At 33.9% G+C, this 22,017-nt stretch overlaps 1 protein-coding gene across 1 annotated transcript in view; it reads right to left on the bottom strand.

Annotated features, from left to right (window-relative positions):
- Positions 1 to 22,017, bottom strand: part of REEP3 (receptor accessory protein 3) — an 80,362-nt gene that overhangs the window by 36,124 nt on the left and 22,221 nt on the right. Inside the window, exon 2 of the mRNA XM_037804082.1 lies at positions 4,841 to 4,913. Coding sequence (XP_037660010.1) covers positions 4,841 to 4,913 — 73 coding nt within the window. The remainder of the gene's footprint in view (positions 1 to 4,840; positions 4,914 to 22,017) is intronic.

The raw sequence follows: 22,017 nt of genomic DNA, 5'->3' as shown, positions 1-22,017 counted from the left end.
GACAGGGAAATATGCATATGTAGAGTGGCACTTGATAATTATGAAATCATCTTTCATTGTAGGAAGTCAACTGATGATGCCCAACTAAAGAAGTAATATAAGCATGTTCTTTAGACCATGGGAGAAAACACCAAAAGATTCAGATAAAAGAGTTGAAAGTTGCCTTTACAGATGAGAAATATGTGTGGGAAATTGCGATTCCCATAAGAATCCTGTGAACCTTGATTCCTTGAGTTATAAGCATAGTTTTGATAAAAACAAAAACTAAATTAAAAGTGGATCAGAATGGAAAACAGACAAGCACGTGCCTTGATAACACTAAATTTCAATAAAAATCCCACCTTAATCAGTGGGTTAATCTTTACATTTTCCAAATTAAATTTAAATCCAAAATTTCAAAAGATGCCTAGAATATGACTTAACAATAAAGAAAAGTTCTTCAGAATGTTTTTTTTTCTTCTATCTCTACCCTAAAACTAAGTAGACAACTTCACATTTAGTAATCAGCAAGAACTATAGAACTGGCATGTGGTACATATTTGTTTATTTTCATGTCACTCAAATATTTAGCCCCAAATTAGGTCACTTTCAAAAACAAAGTCAACAGGGTTTTAGAGTGCTGTTTCTTGGCCTTCTAAAAAGTAATCTCCCAGAGGTTTCCCTGTTCTGTGTTCTTGCTAACAGTAAATTGCAGGACCGAATGTCTGATTTTGATTCTTAAGTCCTGGTACCCAATGTTTTCATTTCTGCTTTCTCCAGCATTCTCAGAATAACAGCACTGATTTCCTAGACAATAACAATTAGACATGACTTGGAAGTAAACACTCTATCTTCAAGTCATGAGATGGTATGAACCTGAAAAAATTTGCAAAACCATAATAATTCTTCAGTAAGTTTACATTTCAATTATTGAAACTTGAAAAACTTTAAGTAGGCCGTATCAGCGACACTATACTGGAAATTGTATCCTAGAAAAGTTCTGTTTTAAAAATAGGTAAAGGAAGAAAGGAAGGGTGCCAAAATACACAGCACTTTCCATTTGTTTTGATTTGAACACAGCATCTGTTTTATCAGGTGCAATCTACTATTTGCAGGCTTAAGGGGAATGGTAGTAGTTAGAATGGGAAGAAGTAAATTAACTGAAAACATTTGCTTTCTGAAAACAGTTTTGAAGTAGATACCAATGGAATTTAGGCCATAATCAAATGCCACAAAGAAAATGAACTTTGAGATAAGTGTTCAGACTGGACTGAATACTGCCTAATACAGCAGAATCAAAGCTGAGAAACCAGACCAATCCACTTAAGAAATGTACATGTTCTTGTAAACCTAAATTAATATTTGATAAAGACTTTTAAGTGTATATCAAATCTGGTTCCTTTTCTTATTCATTCGTTAAAAAATATTGAGTATGGAAATATAGCAATTAACAAAGAAAGAGAATCTCTCCTTTAAGGAGTTTACCAGACTATTAAAATAATATTTCCATTTTTTGTCAAAGTAAATTAGGCTGGAAATACTTGAAGGATGGCCAAGACCTTCCAGGACTTGAAAAAACTTCTAATTTCATTTTTCACCTATTTGTTCACAGTTGGAGGTGCATATAGGTCCTGCCCTAGTTCTGGTTAAGCTGCCTCTTTGCTCCTCTGAAAATGTCCATGTGGTGTGGTCCCTTTGGAATTAATCAGAAGCATATTCAAGTAGCTGGTTGTGAAAGCTGTTCCCACTTTTTTTGTAAAGCTAGGATCCTCCCCCCATTTTTCTAAAGGTAGCCTGGTAGATTAGAAATAATAAAATATTGGAAACAGAAGATCTCCAATCTGGACGAATCCTGCCTTTACGATCCATGTGACCCTGGGCCAGTTAATTCACTTCTCTGATTCTGTACTATTGGTCTATTTTCCCTGCCTCCTTTATAGAGTCACTGTGAGGATCAGTGAGATACCACTGTGGTAGGTAGAATAATGTGCCCCCACCCCCACAAAGAGATGCACGGCCTGATCCCTGGAAACTGTGACTTTGTTAGGTTACATGGAGAAGGGGAAATAAGACTGCACATGAATTTAAGGTTGCTAATCAGGTGACCTTGAGATGGAGAGATTATTCTAGATTATGACAGTGGGTCCAATGTAATCACAAGGGTTTCTGTAAGTGGAAAAAAGACAAAGCATAGAGAGATGCAGAGACATGGTAGTCTGAGAGGGACTCAGCCTGATGCCGAATGCTTTGAAGGTGGAAGAATGGGGTCACGAGCCAAAGAATGTGGACAGGCTTTAGAAACAGGTTCTCCTTAAAAGCCTCCGGAAGAAACACAGCCCTGTAGACCTATTTCAGACTTCTGACCTCCAGAGTTGTAAGAGAATAACTCTGTGTTAAGTCGCTAAGTGTATGGTAATTTGTTACAGCAGCCATAGGAAACTCTTACCATTACATACAAAAGTATTTTGAAATTGGTAAGAAATTACGTAACTGTAAGGTGGTGTTCTTAGTATTCCAAGTTGCCCTCCCAGTTCAGTCTCTCTAGCAGCCTTGATGTCAGACAACTCGGTTACAGGGAGGTTTTCAGAGGAATATCACATTTTCTTGTCAAAAGCAGATGACTTGCCCTTCCTATTTCAGGGTCTAATTATTTTTGCTTTTAGCTCTCATTTTATTTGTGAAGTAGAGTTGACTACTATGTAATTATCAAACCAGCTCTGACCACCTACCTTTCTACTTCTCTAATTTCTATTTAATTATTCATTATTCTGATCTTCCCAAAGCGAACGTTAAGGAAACTTTTTTCAGGGTCACAATACTACAGCAATATTATGTACAGAGAATTCCTATTTTCTTTGTTAATAATGAGTTATTCTCTAAAAACAACTGTGCAAGGCAATATAATATTATATCTAAATATACATTAATCTATCTATCCCAACATATATCATGTTTTAGATTTTTCTCATCAGTTTGAGTAAGAATGTTAATGGATTCTCTTTTATTGGTTAAATTATCATTAATTTATGAAGCATAATTAAAGTTTTAGGGTTAGACCATTGTTATTAATCCCCAGTTCACAAAATAATCCGGTAATGAAAATGTGAATGTTATCTTAAGGGAGTAAAACACACAAATCCATGTTTTAAATCTTTAAAAAATAACATTAAAGTTAAAATGGTACATAGTGATGAACAGACTAAACTTTCTATAATGGTTCTTTGACCAATCTCTGAATAGCATCATCTTTTCACGTTCACTTATAGATCATATCTTTTTATTACAATTTGTTTAAAACATTTATATTTCTTATCACTATCCTTTTACCTTTCATTTTTATTATAGGAAACATTATTCTATGCCAGCTGATCATATCCTCATATTATTAGAGCTTGTCATCTAAACTTCATCTTCAAATTGCATTTTACTTTTTCTTTTACAAAAGCAAGCAGATTTGGGAAGGAAGTTGGGAGAATATCTTAAGCACAAATACATACACAAAGATAAACAGAGTCACACTGGTTGTTGCACATCCTAGTTCTCTGGAATACTTAAGAAAAATGGGTCTAAAGGTCAAAGACATATTACTCTGTACTTCAACTGCACAGTTAATCAGTCTTGCAAAAAAAGATGTCATTTAACAACAGTATCACAAATATTCCAGATAGGGAGGACAGAAGGTTCACATTTATTAAATACTGGCCAATAGTATACGCCTCCTACTCATATCTTCGTGTTGTTTGACAATGAAGACCAACTCTTTTTTTTTTTTTTTTTTTTTCCCCACAGGTTTAATGTGTTGAATAAGTTTACCTCTTTAGTTTCTATTCATAACATCCAATGTTCCTTTGAAATACCACACAGACACAGAAGTGGCCAACAGTAAATTTCAGACCTCTCAGAGTTTAAATGTTTAGGTTCTCTGATCACTCTGTATTGTGGTGGTACTTGTTCAGAATTGGTAACTTTCCACACTTGTGGAACTTGTACCAGTGAAAAAACCTTTTTCCCTTTCAAGGGGAAGAAAGAAAATCACTCCTCAAAACCCAGCAGATCTGGCTGGGAAGTCTTTCTTCAGGCTCAATTTTGCAGTGGAGCAAAAAACCAACACCTAGCCTGAGTTAGAAGAAACAAGACAGTGATGGCTTTTATAGCCATCCCTTTATGGGAGTGACCAGAAGTAATAGCCAGGAAACCATTTACTATTAACCAGAATGGATAAAACTGGGACTGAAGAGAACATACAGAAATGAGAAAACATAAAAACAGTAAGAGAAAGGGGAAGAGGAAAGAAACAGAAGAAACACTGAGCACTAAAAAGGAAATGATTCCAGTCTGATTCATGAAGGAAAAACATTGCAATTTTCAGTAGTGACAGGGTATCTGCACATTTGAATCAATCAAAAAGTGATGAAAACCCTGTGAAACAAGAAAAAGGCTTTAGGGTTAGAGAGTTACATTCTCAGTATACCTATAAATTCATAAAGCTACAAAAAAAAAGGAAAAAAAAAAGAAAGAAAGAAAGAAAAGAAAAGAAAAAAGCAACCAAGTATAAATAGAGATCCCCCAACTCCTTATTATACTGGAACTTACAGGCTAAATTAAGAGCCATCCAATTACTCATCTCGGGAACCATATGCTTATTTAAACATCAATGACAGTGAACTATTTTGAAACTCCACTTTGGAGTTGTCTTCAGAGTTAGTTTTTTAAAAAAAGACTAATTTCATTACTTCACATTTACACCATATATTTTAACCCAAAATATTACTCCAGCTGTTTCTAAAAGAATGATGGTTTTCTAGCCTTGAATGTCACTCTACAGACAACCAAAATTAAGCACTGAGAAAACTATACTTACATATTCCTTTACGTTTTTTGTTTTCACAGCTTTGTATGAATAATATGCAGGATAAAGCATGCCAAACACCAACCTAAAAAGTAAAAGGTATGAGAAGACTTATTAACTACAACAATACTTTCAACAGCTCATAAAAATTTTACCTAATAGAAAAGTAAAAAGTACATAGAAAATTAATGAGTATAAATTTGCATAACTGCAAATTGCTTATAAACTAGATCCAATCAGAAAAGCAAATATAAATGATTTTCTTTTCACAATAGTATTTTAGATGGTAGTTTCATGTAAGTAAAATGTTTATTTTTTTTGAAAAACATTGACACTTCAAATCTCTTTTTCCTCCCAATCACACACAAAAATCCCATGGTTCCTGGAAGAAAATTCAGAAAATGTAGAAAATCACCAAAAATAACATTGCCCCCAACTTCATCGTCAGAGATAACCACAGTGAACATTTTATTGTACACAAACCTTACTTTTTTTCTATGTGTGTAGTACATCTAAAACATAGAAATAAAACACACACATGCAAACACATAAATTTGTGGTAATAAAGAAGTGGCCCTTTACTGCCATTAGTTTGAGAAGCACTGGCTTCTCAAAGTAATGTATAATGTCAGTGCTGTGAAATAATACAGAAATGGCATAAAATGGTACACATGTTTTACAATTGGCATTTTCAGGTACTATATTTTCAGTGTCAAGAAGTATTATTCTACAATATTATTTGTAATGCCTGCATTCTTTCCTACATCCATATTTGGCTAGTTTATTTAAACAATCCCCTATATAAAGGCTTATAGTTAGCATCCGAGCTTTTGCTACTACATGTAACACTGCAAAGAATATTTTTGGATATATTGATGTTCACTTCCTGGTTGTGATGGTGCTGTTTTAATAAGTACATACATGTTTCCTACTACTAAATACCTTTCACAGAAGTTGTTCCAATTTGCTTTCCCTTACGTTGTCAATAATGGGTATCATCAGTAAAACAAGCAGCTTTGACAGCTGAATAGGAGAAAAATAATACTTCAAACCTGTTTTAACTTCCATTCTGAATAAGCATAAAGTTGATTTTTTTTCAAGTTTTTACTGGCTTTTTATATATGGGATATAGGTAATTATAGGTGAATAAGTGATACATAAGTATGATATCCCTTTGTCTGTTTTTAAAAATTAACTTTTTAAATTTAGAGTAGTTTCAGATTTACAGAAAATTTGCAAGGATAGTTTAGAGAGTTCTTATAGAGCTCAGATCCAATTTCCCCTATTATTAATATCTTACATTAGTATGGTATATCTGTCATAAATAATGACCCAATATTGATATACTATTAGTAATTATAGTCCATACTTTATTAAGATTTCTTTAGTTTTTACCTAATGTTCTTTTCCCTATTCCAGGATCACATCCAGGATTCCACATTATATTTAATTATCATGTCTCCTTAGCCTCCTCTTAGCTGTGACGGCTTCTCAAACCTTCCTTGTTTTTGATGACCTTGACAGATTTGAGAGGGTACTGTTCAGGTATTTTAGAATGACCCTGAATTGGGATTTTTTCCATCTTTTCTCATGGATAGCCTGGGGTTATGTGTTTTGGGGAGGAAGACCACAGAGGTGAAATGCCAGTCTCATCATATCCTACCAAAAGAACATACTAATAGGGCCCTGAATAGCCAAAACAATTTTGAAAAAGAAGAACAAAGCCAGAGGACTCACACTTCCCAATTTCAAATGGTACTACAAAGCTACAATAATCAAAACAATGTAGAATGGCATAAAGACAGAAAAGCAGACCAATGGAAAAGAATTTAAAGTCCAGAAATAGACCCACATATCTATAGCTGATTGATTTTTGACAAGGGTGCTAAGTACAATTAATGGGGAAAGAACAGTCTAATAAAAGGTGTTGGGAAAAACAATATCCACATGCAAATGAATGAAGTTAGACATCTACTTCACATCATATACAAAAATCAACTCAAACTGGATCAAGGGCCTTAATATAAGAGCTAAAACTATAGAACTCTTAGAAGATAACACAGGGGCAAATCTTAATGACCAAGAATTCAGCAATGGATTCTTAGATATGGCACCAAAAGTACGAGCAACAAAAGAAACAAAAGATAAATTGGACTTCATCAAAATGAAAATCTTTTGTGCATCAAGGGTAATTATCAAGAAAGCAAAAAGACAACCAAAGAATGGGAGAAAATAGATGCAAACCATGTATCAGATCAGGTTTAATATCCAGAATATATAAAGAACTTTTACAATGCAACAGCAAAAAGACAAACAACCCGATTAAAAAATGGGCAAAGGGCTTGAATAGACATTTCTCTAAAGAAGATATAAACGGCCAATAAGCATATGAAAAGATGCTTCACATCATTAGCCATTAGGAAATGCAAATCAAAACCCCACTGAAATCTCACATCACACCCACAAGGTTGGCTATTATTAAAAAAATGGAGAGTAAGTGTTAGAGAAATTGGAACTATAGTGCATTGTTGGTGGGGATGTAAAATGGTGCAACCACTTTGGAAGGCAATATGGTGGGCTCTCAACAAGTTAAATACAGAATTACCATATGACATGGCATTCCACTTGTAGGTATATACCCAAAGAAAATGAAAACAGGGTCTCAAACAGATACTTGGACACTAAGATATATAGAAGTATATCTGCGATAACCAAAAGGTGTTAACAACCCAACTGTCCACCGACAAAAGAATGGATAAAAAAAATGTGGTACATATACACAATGGAATATTATTTGGCCTTAAGAAAGAATTAAATTATGCTGCAACATGAAAGAAACTTGAATATATTATGCTCAGTGAAAGCAAGGCACAAAGAAACAAATACTGTATGAAATAACTTGTAAGAGATAACTGGAAATAGCAAATTCACAGAGATAGAAGATAGATTAGAGGATATCTGGGATGGGAGAAAGGCAAGAAGGAATGTTTGGGAAACCAGACAAAAAACTCTAAAAAAAAAAAAGAGTACATATTATCAGCATGACTTATCACTGATGATGTTAACCTTGACCACCAGGCTGAGGTATTGTCTGTTAGGTAAAATTACTAACCACTATCCATCTTTCCCCCTTTCCATACTGTCCTGTTTGGAAGGAAGTCACTATGTGCAGTCCACACTTAAAAGAGTGGGGAGTTTTTTTCCACCTCCTTGAGGGTGTACTACATACATAAATTACTAGGAATTCTAGGTGGGATATTAATCTCTTCTCCCCCATTTACTTATTTATAAAATTATCATGGATATTTATTTATTTCACACTTTGGGTCATAATCCAATACTATGTTTTTTTGTTTGTTTGTTTTTTCTGTTCAAATTGTTTCAGCTTTGGCTATTGGGAACTCTTTCAATGAGCCTCTATGTCCTGTAACACACCCCATCATTGTGTGTATGTATGTGTGTATGTGTGTGTGTGTGTGTGTGTTTGGTAACAACAACAAAACAAGCACTTCCTTATTTTCTAGCAGTACATGATGCTCCAGGCTTCTTGTGTCATATATTTCCTGCTCCAATCCTACCCTTTGTCTATTTTATGTAACCAATTATATAATCAATATTTTCTAGTTATTACCTTGATATTTTGTTGAAATGCATATATTGCCTATCTGTGAATCTTTAGGTCTGCATGTATACTAAGTAAGCCTTTCCTAACCTGAGAGCATGTAAGCACATACAGATACAAACACATATACATTATCTATGCATGTAAAAACACACACACACATTTTATTCGTGGGGGCAGTAGGTTCCTGATGCCTTTCTTATCCCTAAATATGTTAAGCCTTGCGTTTGGGGCTTATGTCACCAGGTCAGAGGAATACTAAATCTTTTCTTTCAGTGGTTTTTATCCCTTATCAACTGGAAACAACCTTATTAATTTCTGCCTGACCTAATAAAACTACCCTGTTGATGCCATTTCACCCAGAGTCAACTATGTGCTATGTTCATCCTTACTGCCAAAAGTAGGTATAATTCCATGGTTAGCCATCATAGTTATATTTTACATACTCATATTAATAATTTTAATCCACATCGTATTTTTCTTAAGAATCTGAACACAATCAACATACTGCCTTCCACATTCCCATACAACCTAGTACCACCAGATTTAAATACAACATGAGATTCTTCATTTCTATCACTGGATGGATCTTTGATTCCCCACTCCCTGTTAAACACATCAATGCAATCTGTAACTTATATCTGTTGGTTCTTCCTTGGCGAGAGTACATGCATCCATCCTTCTCTCTTCTTTTCAAACCACCGCCAAAAACGCATTTGGGCTCATGCCATCTCATCTGACTTACTGAATAGTTGCCCAAAACATTCCTCTGGCTCCACTGGCACATAAGAGTTTCTAACATACATGCAGCACTGCCTTGAGTAAAGACTTCAATAGCCACCCTCCTCACCTCCGTGCCAATGGGGCTCATCAGAACACAATTTGAAAACCACTGCCCTATATAAACCATCTGTTCCAATGTGGGTTCTTCAACATGCCTCTTGTATTTCTCCTTCAATCTTGGAGCATATACTTCTTGCCTAGAGTGCCTCCTTCCTCCCCATCCTTCCTCCCATCCTTTCTTTTCTCCCTTGCTTAATAAAGTCACATCTTTTCTTCAAACTTCAACCCTCCTCCACAGACTTATAAATTACTTTTATTTGGAATTTTAGAAGAATTTGTGAGGATTAGTAATTTTTTATTTACCATATTCTATTTTATAAGTCTGATATGTTTCTCAAGCATATAATTGATTTCTAAAGTAATTTTATCACATATAGTAAGTTTGGAGCTAGTTGACACTATACATACAGGTGCATTTGCCTTTATTTTTTAACCTCTGTATTGAATAGAGTAAGGCAAATAAATAAATGCAATATCCCTAACACCTAACCCTCTCTTGCAAGAGTAGAAAACAATAATGTCTTTCTTTCGCAACATGGGAGAGATGTCTTAATGAGTAGTGGGACAACTCCAATGTGAATATTACTTAGTAATTTATTACTAACATCTGTGATATTTTCTAATCTGAAAACATTTTTTTCCTCAACATTGGGCCTAATTTAGATCTTTGCAACCTGGGAGGTCAGGCATAAAGCCAAAATCACGAGCACAGTGGATAAAACCAAATAAAGTTTATTTTAGAAGACCACCTAAGATAAACTCAGGTTTTATAAAGGGATACCTGCTACAAATAAAATTCACGTATAAATTTGAATATTGTTTCAGTTACGGTGGCAGGTAGCGATAGCTACTCATTTTCGCTCACTCTTATCTCTGCCTAAACTGCCAAATTATTCATGATACCCTTCCAGCCCACTAAGGTGAAGGTGCCCATTGAAATGTATAAATACTGACTATGTTGAATAAATTATGATAGTTTTAAAAAGGAAAAAAAAATCATTTATAGGAATGCAGTAGTGGAGATGGTGTTTGTATCATTTTTCATAAACGGAAAACAAGTATGTTCTGGACAAATATTCAGATACAATCCATTTTTGTGAAATTTTTTTTAGAGAATTACAGTAAGTTCAAAGGCAAGTCTCAAAAGCCACTAATAAGATGCTTTCAATACTAGAAGTAATAATGTCATTATAGCATAACAGCATAATTTCATAAAAAATTAAAACTTCTTTTTCTGATTAAGACTTTAACAACAGCTTATCACAGGATTTTGGAAAATGTAGAAAAGAATTAAAAAGAAAATAAAAATCACTAGTAATTCCATTACTAAGTGAACCATCTTTCTTTTTTGTTAAAGGCTTTTCCAGACATTTGAACATTTCTATTATAACTTTAATAAAATCTCCACAAATCAGGTTTATCACATACTCTCAAATGTTTTAAAAACCATAAAAAAGCATCAATAATAGTTCAAAAACAAAAGTGACTGAGTTAATTTATATTTAAACAAGTTACAAAGTGATAATACCAAGGATTTAAACCTTTTCCTTTTTATCTGCTTTTCTTATTGTCATTCTTTAAAAAACCTATAAAAAATACTTTGAAATAATCTTTTCTAATTTTCCCCCTATAATTGGTTTTAAAACATAATTTAAAAATATAATTAACATTGTAAAACATAATACTGTAAAAATGTATCTCAAAGCTACATTATGGGCATTTCCTCACATACTAAAATTTTTTAAGACATCATTTAACAACTACATGGTATAGTATTCCTTCTTACGAATGAAAATCATTCAAATCCTTTCCTATGTACTTATTATTTTAATTAATGCTATGATGAACATTTCTATTATTTTTATTAATAATAGCAATTATTTATTGAACAGTTACTTTATACTAGTTCTAATGTTAAGCACTTTATGGATATTGTTTCATTAATTCTTACAATAACATCAAGAGATAGGTGTTATTTTTATACCTATTTTAAAGATGTGAAGACTGAGGATTTACGAGGTTAAGGAACTTACTCCAGGTCTTACAACTTGTAAATGTGGAGGCTGGATTCAAAGCCTAGCACTCACTCTCCAGAATCCATTTTACCATCACTGTTTATTTCCTAATGACATTTTCCTATAAGTGAAATAACTGGGTCAAAAGGGCTTGAATTTTGAAGGTTTTTGATATACATGGCCAAACTGCTCTTAGAAAAGTATTATCAATTGATATTCCTACCAGGAATGTATGAAAATACCCATTTAAGAGCATACACATATATATATAGAATAGGATAAGGAAAAAAAAAAGTCAAACATAAAGGAGAGTCAGTAGTCATTATGCATTTATTTTAACAAACAAACAGTTTGGCTAAAATAATAAGATATGAATCAGGAAAACCATGCAGTATATAAACCGTTCCTAAAAGGTGACAAAACAAAGAAAACAAAAAATAACAACAAAAAAACCCCTGAATAATATAGTTAGTAGTGTTAACTTTTAATTTCTGAACTACTTTTAATATCCCCTAAAACTGCCTTTAAATTACAAATTTCCTCTCTGATAATATAAAATACAGTTAGTAAAAAAGTAAATATATCAACTAGTTTATTGTGGATAATAATCTGCATATTACTAATATTTAATATAGCCATACTCATACAGGATTTAGCTGGCAAATCCTTATTATACTGCCTCAGAATCAAGCTTCCAAACAAAATAGAAAATGTAATTATAGTGCTCTATTAGACTAAAGCACACAAAAAACATCAATGAGGCTAGAGAACAATGAATATGAGATAGCTAGTGTTAAATAAACAAAAGAAACCATAGGATCAAACATCAGAAAAATGACAGATGTACCAGGCTTATTACGATGAGTTAGCCCTAATTAACATATACACCATATACACTTTCAAAGAGGAACAGAAAATGTAACACTCCAGGCCCCTTACAAAGAATATAGACTCCATTTGTCTGCAATCAAGTTTGCACTAAAGACTACAGGAGGCAAGTGAAATTTACATAAGTGGTCTGGAGTAAAGATGGCAAACGTGAGGATGCCTACTGCTATTCCCCTTTCCTGTGACCAAGAGAGAGACTGCTAATCATTCACTGTGTTCTTTTCTGCTGAGCCTGGTATTAAAACCCTTGTCAACACAGCCCTATAAGCTCACACTAAAAAAGGACAGGAACTGGGTAGACCTGTCTGCCAGATCTGCCATCCTGTTCTAAAGGATGTGCAGTCTCTTTATTCCTCTAGGTAGTGTCATTCTAATTCTGATTAAACTTGACCATCTGGTTATATTCCTAGGCTATCATTCTGTAGTGCCTTTGGAGGGTTAAGTTTACTTTACCTGAGTTAATTTTTAATATTACATTTTTTTCATGGAAGTATATTATAAGAAACTGCCATATGAAACCCAGGGCTACAAGTACTAGAGGGAAGTGGGAACTAATATAATAGTAGAGGTGCGCTATTATATTAGTTGGCATCCCTAAATATGTGATTTCATGTGTCAGATTTACTTTGGAATTCAATACAAAGGAATGCTTAGCTTTGTCTCAGAAAATGATTTTCTTCCTTCTATCTGATAAGAATTAAATATATGTTGTCACTGATTGCCAGAAAGTTCAAAGCCAAATCTGCAGTTCAATTATATTTACTATGGTGGTTGTTAGGATTTGTATATTTATATTCATCAGATCTTGATCTTCTATTTTGCTATTTTTTTCTAGTCCCAATTCTTTTATTTTTCTTTAAATTTTAACAAAAATGTTTGGCAAAATTTTCTCAAACCATTTGAAAGAAAACAGGAAAGCATAAGTAGTTTAAACTACGCAATTAGGCACAAAATTCAGCTCTAATGTGCTGGCCAACTGAGGAAAAAAAATGCAGTTTAGGTAGCTTGTGATTGGGAACTATTAGTGTTTCCCCAACCTGGCCACACATCAAAATCACCCGGGGAGCTTCTTCTTTAACAATATTTTTGTTATTGTGTTCATAAATTTAACATAGGTAACTAATTTAAATAGAACAAGGTAGAAGATGTCAAGTAAAAGTCTTCTCCCATTTTTAAACAATGTTTCCTTGGGTATTCTTACAGTAAAGTAATTTATACCTGTAAAACATACTTAAAACAAAGGCAATAAATACTCAGAAACTCATCACTTCCCTCAACATCGTTATTCATAAGGAAAATGCAAATTAAAACCACAAAAAGATAACATAAGAAACCACTAGCATGACAAAATTAAATGAGGGACAATACTAATTTTTGGCAAGGATATGAAAAAACTGCTGCTTTGAAAGACAGTTGGGAAATCTTACCTAAAGTTAAAATATGCTTAACATATACCTCAGCAATTTCATTCCTACATATTTACCCAAGAGAAATGAAAACAATTGTCCACTCAAAGACCTGTACTCAAATGTGTATAACAGCTTTATTCACAATAGTCCAAAACTGGAAATAGTGCAAAAGACCAAAAGGAAAACAAAAACAAAAACAAAGACTCATCACTTCCAAATAATTTTATTCCTTATTACTTTGCTACATTTTACTATGCTCTTGAGGTGATTTATCTCTATTCTATCAGTATGGTACAAATACTAAGTGCGCTGTGTGTATCTCTTCCCAAATCCATATTCACATCACACTGGTACCCTGAAATCAGCCATGGTACGGAGTATTTATCTCACGGAAAGTGTGTATTATCCAAAGGAAATGATGGCATGTTTCTATCTGGAAGACAATAAAACACTCTATGTAGGGGGAAATGCAGAATTTAGTGAAATCAAAAAGGCATACCTTTATGCCATCTGAGTTTATAAAGGGCTTCATGAAAGGCAAAGAAAGAGAAAGAGGGCAAAGGTTTTCTGTCCTTTATCATAGTTCACTCCAATTTTGTTTGAATATCAGGCGTCTAGTATCAATAGACTCTGATGAATTTTTAAAACAGAATCAGAATCTTAAAATAGTAAGGATTCTGGAGATAGGTCTAGTTGAGCTTCCAACTCAGTGCATAAACAGCTTATAATAGTGGTTTCAAACTTTTTTCAAAGCAGTATTCTTCCCCCAGAGGAAATCTTAATAAATAAAACAGATAAATGCAACTAGCAGATTCCTGAGACAATTTAAGTCCTTGACTTAGAATTCCTTAAGAAGTCCTAGGCCTTTGAGAACTCCTTGAAAAGTATCCTTAATAAATTGTCACCTGGTTCAGTGGTTTCCAAACCTGCCTGTGTGCAAAGCCCAAGAACCTGAATTTTCAAAATCTGTTTCTTCAACCAACTAAGGTATAACACTAATAATAATAATATCCTTACTTTTTTTTTGGATTTAAAGTGATTATAATTTAGCAATATGCTGTCAGTATGGTAAACTGGTTTCAGTCTAACTGGATTTTTAAAAGTAATGCAAAAGTGACTGTGATTTTTCTTGACTTTGTGTCAAATCCTACCTTTTACCTAGATACTAAAATAAATGTAAGAGATCACCATGAGAGAAAAGAGAAAAAGATACAGAGTATACTGAAGTGATAACAACTTAACAAATCTTTGAAAATAATGAATTTGTGCCTGTTCAAGACCAAATGATTACATCTGGAGAATCTGGAAGTACAAGGTCTAATGATAATCAATGTACCTGTGTATATTCGCTTTATGACAGAATTCCCACATGAATCATTCTGGACCTGTTTAAACAGCCATCACGTAGCAAAAGTTCCTGCATGATCACTACCAAATACATGTGTGTGTGTACATAGTTTTGCCATATACAAATTTCAAGAAAGAGATTTCATTGCCAAAAATCTTTAACGCCACTAGGTAAATACAACATTAAAGAAAAACAATTTCCCAGAGATGAAAATTTTACAGGAAGAAAATTTTAAACAGCCATCACATAGCAAAAGTTCCTGTGTGATCCTACCAAATATATGTGTGTATGTGTGTGTGTGTGTGTGTGTGTGTACAGACATAGTTTGCCATATACAAATTTCAAGAAAGAGATTTCATTGCCAAAATCTTTATTTACTAGGTAAATATAACCTTAAAGAAAAACAATTTCCCAGAGATGAAAATTTTACAGGAAGAAAAAGAAAAAACAAACCCAAACCTAAATTCTGTAACTAAAAGTACAAGTTTAAAACCAGCAAAGAAAGACATAATACAGTAAAAATTCCTTTGAAAGACTATACAAAGTTTTAATCACCATCTTCAAGAGCTATAAAGCTTGGAATTTTCATGTTGTCAGTGCTAAACTTCCAATTGTACTCTGGGCTTCTAATTTCTACTCCAAAAGGAAATCTAAAGGTCAAAGTTGGGGGTGGGGTGGGGGTGGGGATCAAATCACTGCAGTTAAGACTCACACTTGATTGCCTATCTCTTCCTTCCCTCCAAACCCTTCCCCTCCCTCCCACCACAAGGGCCTACTATGTGGTAGACCTCAAACCAAAGAAAAATGTTTAAAAAGAATGCTGAACTGAATACTGAGTACACTATAGAACCAAGGGCTGTAAATCCTTGAAACATTCAAGCAGGAACTCAGCATTCTGTGCGCAGAATGCCACCGAATAAGCTCATTGAGTTGAAAGAAGACAATACTCCTCACAAACTACAGCATTACACAGTTTACCAGGTGCAATTTTTCCATCCTGATTGTCATAAGCACCATGAATAAGAAATTCATAGGTGGGGTTGGTGTTATTGTTCTCTTTCTATAGATGACAAAACTGGGGCTCAGGAAGATTAAGGATCTTATGAATCAAGCACCTAGCAAGTGTGAAAGCCAAAACATAAACACTGAACTTCTAATGTCAAAACCTGGCTCTTTCTTCTACACTAAAAGAAGAAACTTTCTGTTTCTCACAATGTATAGCTTATAGCAGATCCCCAATGAATATTAGTAGTTGAATGAAGTCAACATTCAAAAGTTATCTAAATAATTTAATTGTGACCCACCAATATACTTCTGTCATGTAAAAAAAAAGATATCTAAGTCCTATTTTTTGATTGTGTACTGAGTCTACCCTGAGGAATGCCTACATTTTCGATTAAAATTCATCACTCTTTCTTTAATTCCTACCAAACTGGTTAGGTGGCTCTACCTCTATACTTGAAGAAGTTAAGAATTAATCATCTGACCAGCTCCTGCCTCCTGATTAACTCTTCACTCAGAGGAACTGTTTGCTTTATTTAGCCCCTTAAGACAGGATCTGTTAAAACCCAAACTTACTTATTAGTCCCATCAACATTAAAGATAACTTGAGAATTCAGGTGTAATCTAAGCTTTTTTTTTTTTTTTTTTTTAAAAAAAAAAAAAAAAAAAGCACCAGCAGGTTCTGGTGTTGAAAATTACACACAGCCACTTTTGAAATGTTGAGAAAATTTCCACTCCTAAAATAGAACCCATAGAATCCTGTACACAAATAAAAAGAGGATGAGTAAGAAATGAATGGATTCCATTCTGTTCTATGCAATTCTTTCAGTAGGCAACCACAAGTGAACCTCTCTAAATTGTACTAAGATCTAAAATTGTTGCTACATTCTCCCATAGAACACTCATACTTACTGTGTAATCCAAGCTACAATCACCTCACAAATAAGCACAACTCTCTACTAGGCTTCAGTCAATCTGAAGCAAACTTAATAATTGGTTTCAAAAATCTTGCTAATTCCTGTCCACCAAACAAAACTAAATATCACTGAAGTCAGACTTTGTTTCCAGCATTATTTTTCCAGCACCAGGAATACAACAATGAACTTACTGTTGTTTTTTAATTAAAACTAAATTTTTGATGTTGATTTCAAAATCAAGCATACTACTGTCAGATTTCTGAAACCCCTTCCTTCATTTCACTTATTCAAATCTTCCTAGTACCTCCAGTATCTACAACTCTAATTTTTTCCCATGCCACTCCCTACAGCTAGAACAATCTCTCTTTTTATATTGAGAACTCTCCTCTCACAGGCACCCTACCTATTACTATCTTTCATTAATGAGGTGGAAAAAAGGTTTGGTCTCATTTTATAGAGCAAACAATAACAGAAATTAAGCTGCAGAAATAATAATCAGAACAAAGATTTAAACAGTGTAAAAGCATTTAAAAATACTCTCCATGTTCTCTTGAGATGGACAACTGAGGGAGAGAATATCTAAGTGCCTTCTTTGTATAAGAAAATCAGAGTGGTAGGACCTTTATTTCTATTTTGGGCAAAAAAAAGAGCGAACAAGTGCCACAAGAACTACACCACCATCAAATTTAATTCTGCCGTCAGTAATTACAGCAGAAAACCAGCATGCTGCCTGGTTGGCACTACCTCTGGTAAATGTCACTCTTTGCTTAATGAAGGGTAGTTTTGGATGACCCACTCACACTCTTGAGAAATAGTACAATCTCCACCAATCCTAACTTTGCTACCTCCTTCCCTGACAGCCCAGTAAAAGGTATACAAGTGATTTAATGAAGGATAATGGATCTATCAATTGAAAAGAGAGGGATGTTAAAATTCCTCATCATGAGGGGACTGTTCTATGTCAGAGGAGTCTAAAGGGAAATGATAGTTAAATGCAATGTGTGGTCCTTGATTGGATTCTGTATTAAAGACAACAATAATGCAGACACATAGGACATTATGGGGGTAACCTGGACAATTTCAATATGGACTGTACTTTGGGTGTTAAAATTTTATCAACATTTTATTTCTCATTCTTAGCTGATATTACTCTTGTGATTATAAAAGAGAATGCCCTTGAACTTGGGAGATATATACACAAGTAATTGGGTCTGAAATGCCATGATACTGCAACTTTTTTAATGAACTTTTAAAATTTCAAAATAGTTTGATTTATTGAAAATTTGCAAAGATAGTACAGATAGTTCCCATATACCACATACCCAGTTTCCCCTATTATTAAAACCTTATTTGTCACAATTAATGAACCAATATTGATACATTATTATGAACTAAAGTCCACACTTGATTGCGATTTCCTTTTATTTTTTACCTAATGTCTTTTATCTGTTCCCGGATCCAATCCAGGATCCCACATTATGTTTAATCATCACGTCTCTTTAAGCAGCTTAGAATGACTATTCTCACTTTAACCTCCAACAGTGAGAAACATGCCGTTGAGTATTTAATTCGAGTACACTTTTGTAATGGGCTTCAGAACTGTTAACCTGTACCCCATGGAAAACAACTTTATCAACTAGAGTACAACATTTATGTAGTTCTTTTTGAATTTAGTATTACAGATGCCACTCATTTCCAAACTGCCTCAGGTCAGCATCTTCTTTTATTCTCTTCAGCAAGATTGTTTCGTACATTTAAAAAAGTTAAAATTCTTTTGTCACATTCTGCATTTGATCCTGGATCCCCTAACCTCCTAAATATTTTTTTCCCATTTTTATATTGTGGTAGCATATAAAATTTGCTAGTTTAACCATTTTTAAGTGTAAATTCAGTAGCATTAACTATATTTACAATGTTGTGTTGCCATCAGCATCATCCATTACCAAAATTGTTATCACCCAAAACAAAAACTCTGCCCCCATTAAGCAATAACTCCCCTTTTCTGTCCCCCCCAATCCTGGAAACCTCTAATCTACTTTCTCTCTCTATGGATTTGCTTACTCTAGATATTTTACATAAGGAGATCACACAATATCCTTTTGGATCTGGCTTAGTTCACTCAACATGATGTCTTCAAGGTTCATCTATTTTGTAGCATGTGTCAGGACTTCATCCCTTTTTATAGATGAATAATATGCCATTATACACACACACACACACACACATACACACGCACACCACATTTGGTTTATTTATACACCTGAACATTTGGGTTATTTATATCTTTTGAATATCGTGAATAATGCTGCTATGAACATCAGTGTGCAATATCCCCTGAGCTTCACCTATTTAACACTACCCCCATCCTCTGGCAAACACTGCTGTTTACCATCACTATAGTTTTACCTTTTCCCGAATATCATATTAATGGCCTCAAATAGTATGTAGCCTTTTCAGACTTTCTTCTTTCATTTAGCAATTATTATTTAAGACTTAACTATGTCTTTGTGTGGCTTATAGCTCATTCCTTTTATAACTGAATAGTATAACATTGTATGGATATACCATGGTTTGTTTAACCATTCACCTATTAAAGGATATCTTGATTGCTCCCTGTTTTGGGCCATTATGAATAAAGCTGCTCTAAACATTCATATGCAGGTTTTTATGTGGAAAGAAAATTTCAGTTTAGTTGAGTAACAATGTAGTAGGGTGATTGCTGGATTGCATGGTAAGACTATGCTCAGCTTTGTAAGAAACTATCAGCTGTCTTCTAAAGTGGCTAAACTATTTTGCATTCCCAGGACAGCAATGAGTGTCCTGTTGTTTTGCATCCTGGTCAGCAAATGGTAGTTTTTATGATTTTAGGAATTCTAACAGGTATATGGTAGTATTTCGTTGTGTTTTAATTTGCATTTCCCTAATGACATACGATGTTGAGCATCTTTTCACATGTTCATTTGCCATCTGTATGTCTTTTTTGGGGAGAAGTCCAGTTTTTTGACCATTTTTTTTTAAATGGGGTGTTTGTTTTCTTACTGTTGAGTTGTAAGAGTTCTTTGTATATTTTGGATACAAGTCCTATATCAGATACGTGTTTTGCAAGTTATTTTCTCCCAGTCTGTGGCTTGGCTTGATTTTTATTCTCTTAACAGCGTCTCTCATAGAGCAGAAGGTTTTAATTTTAATAAAGCCCAACTTATCAATATTTTCTTTCATAGATTATGCTTTTGGTGTTGTATCTAACAATTTACTGCCAAACCCAAGGTCATATAGATTTTCTCCTATGATTTCTTCTAGAAGCTTTATAGTTTTGCATTTTAAGTTTAGGTCTCTGATCCATTTTTTTTTTTTTTTTTAATATCAGCCATAGATGCAATCAGTTGATTGACGATTTAATAAACCAGCTTTCTGGTTTATTAACCAGCCATGAAATGTCTCTGATTCATTTTGAGTTAATTTTTGTGAAAAGGTAGGTCTGTGTCTAACTTCATGCTTCTGCATATGTACATCCAATTGCTCCAGCATCACTGTCGAAGCAACTTACTTTTAAATGGTACAGTAAAACCAAGAACAACATAAAGCTACTGCCATTGCAGACTATACAGGCAAATGCAAACATAGATACACATATACAAGGAGAGAAAGATGAAGTAACTACAGTTAATTCTCATTATTTGTGGATTATTTATGAATTTGCCTACCTGCTAAAATGTATTTGAGCATCAAAATCAATACTTGCAGCACTTTTGTGACCATTTGTGGACATGGGCAGAGTGGTGAAAAACTTGAGTTGCCTAATGTGTATGTTCCCACATGAGGCTGAACACAGCAATGCTCTGCTTTCTTGTTTCAGCTCTCATATGATAAACACATGCCCTTTTCATGGTACATTTAGTGCCATATTTTTGCATTTTTGTTTTTCTTTTTGTTGGCGGTGGTTTCGCTGTTTAAAATGTGCCCCACTCCCACCCCCAAGTGTAGGGCTGAGGGCTGTTTAGTGTTCCTAAGCATAAGAAGACTATTGATGTACCTTATGGAGAAAAATACCTATGTTAGATAAGCTTTGCTCACATGTAAGTTATACTGTCATAAAGTCTATTTTGCATGATTTAAAATAGGTATTCAGTTTTCTTTTGTTTAGAATTTCAACCCTTTAATTTTTTTGCACCCTTTTTATAAGTAAAATTAAATCTATATCCTCTTAAAATAACTAGATTTCTGTTTTGTTATGCGGTCTAATATCTTTTTCTTTTAATTAGAGCTGTTAGTCCATTTATATTTATTGCAATTCTGATAATTTAGGTATAAATCTAACATCTTATTATGTGCTTTGTAGTCTTCCTACCTGTTCCTTCCTTCTTTATTTTTTCTTGTCTTCTATGGATTGAAAAGACAGTTCTTTTGGTTCCTGGCTTTCTGCTATTAGACTGCCTACACTGGGTGAGCCTTTGATGTTGTTTCCTGTCCCAACATGCCTTGTGAGAGCATGAAAACCAAAAATCTCAAGGTCATTAGGTTTCAGGGTATGCCCTTATGTGAAAGCTACCTTTAGTGCTCTCTTTACCTTCTGGATTTTTCCTCTCTCAGCAATCTGTACTTTCTGGTAAGCTTCTGGTGAATTTTTAAAATGTTATTAAAAAAAACGTTTTATCTAGCATCTTTATTTGTTTTCAACTGGAGGTCCATCATGGTTACATTTTTGTCCACTAGACTGCTGGAAATGAAAGTCTAAACTGTTCTTTCTATTTAAATTTTCAGAGGCTTTGTGCTAAAAAGGGCAATCAGAATAATCCATAAGAAAAAGGATATCAGCCTGTCATCAGGAAACTCTGGGGCTGGAGGAAATAAAGTGGAGATACAGGAGATTCCCTGTATTTCATATGAAATATATAAATTAATCATCTATACAACTGCATATGTGTGATAGTGCCTAACATTATTTGTTGCTTATGGTAAAAGAGCTTTTCTTAAAACAGTAATCCCATGTTCAAGAATATTTTTTTTTTTTAAATGTACAACCATTCAATTTTTTGGCCAAATTTGAACAATCTCAATTTCTTTTCAATCCCAAAGATTTAATGGTACAATATAAAAACACAGGAAGCATTAATTCTTTCCCCAAAGATATATAAAGGGGATGGA

Source organism: Choloepus didactylus, chromosome 15 (genome assembly GCF_015220235.1).
Source record: "Choloepus didactylus isolate mChoDid1 chromosome 15, mChoDid1.pri, whole genome shotgun sequence".
In the NCBI taxonomy this organism is placed as follows: Eukaryota; Metazoa; Chordata; class Mammalia; order Pilosa; family Megalonychidae; genus Choloepus; species Choloepus didactylus.
The sequence above is the reverse complement of the archived record's forward strand: the minus strand, read 5'-3'. Positions and strand labels throughout refer to the sequence as shown.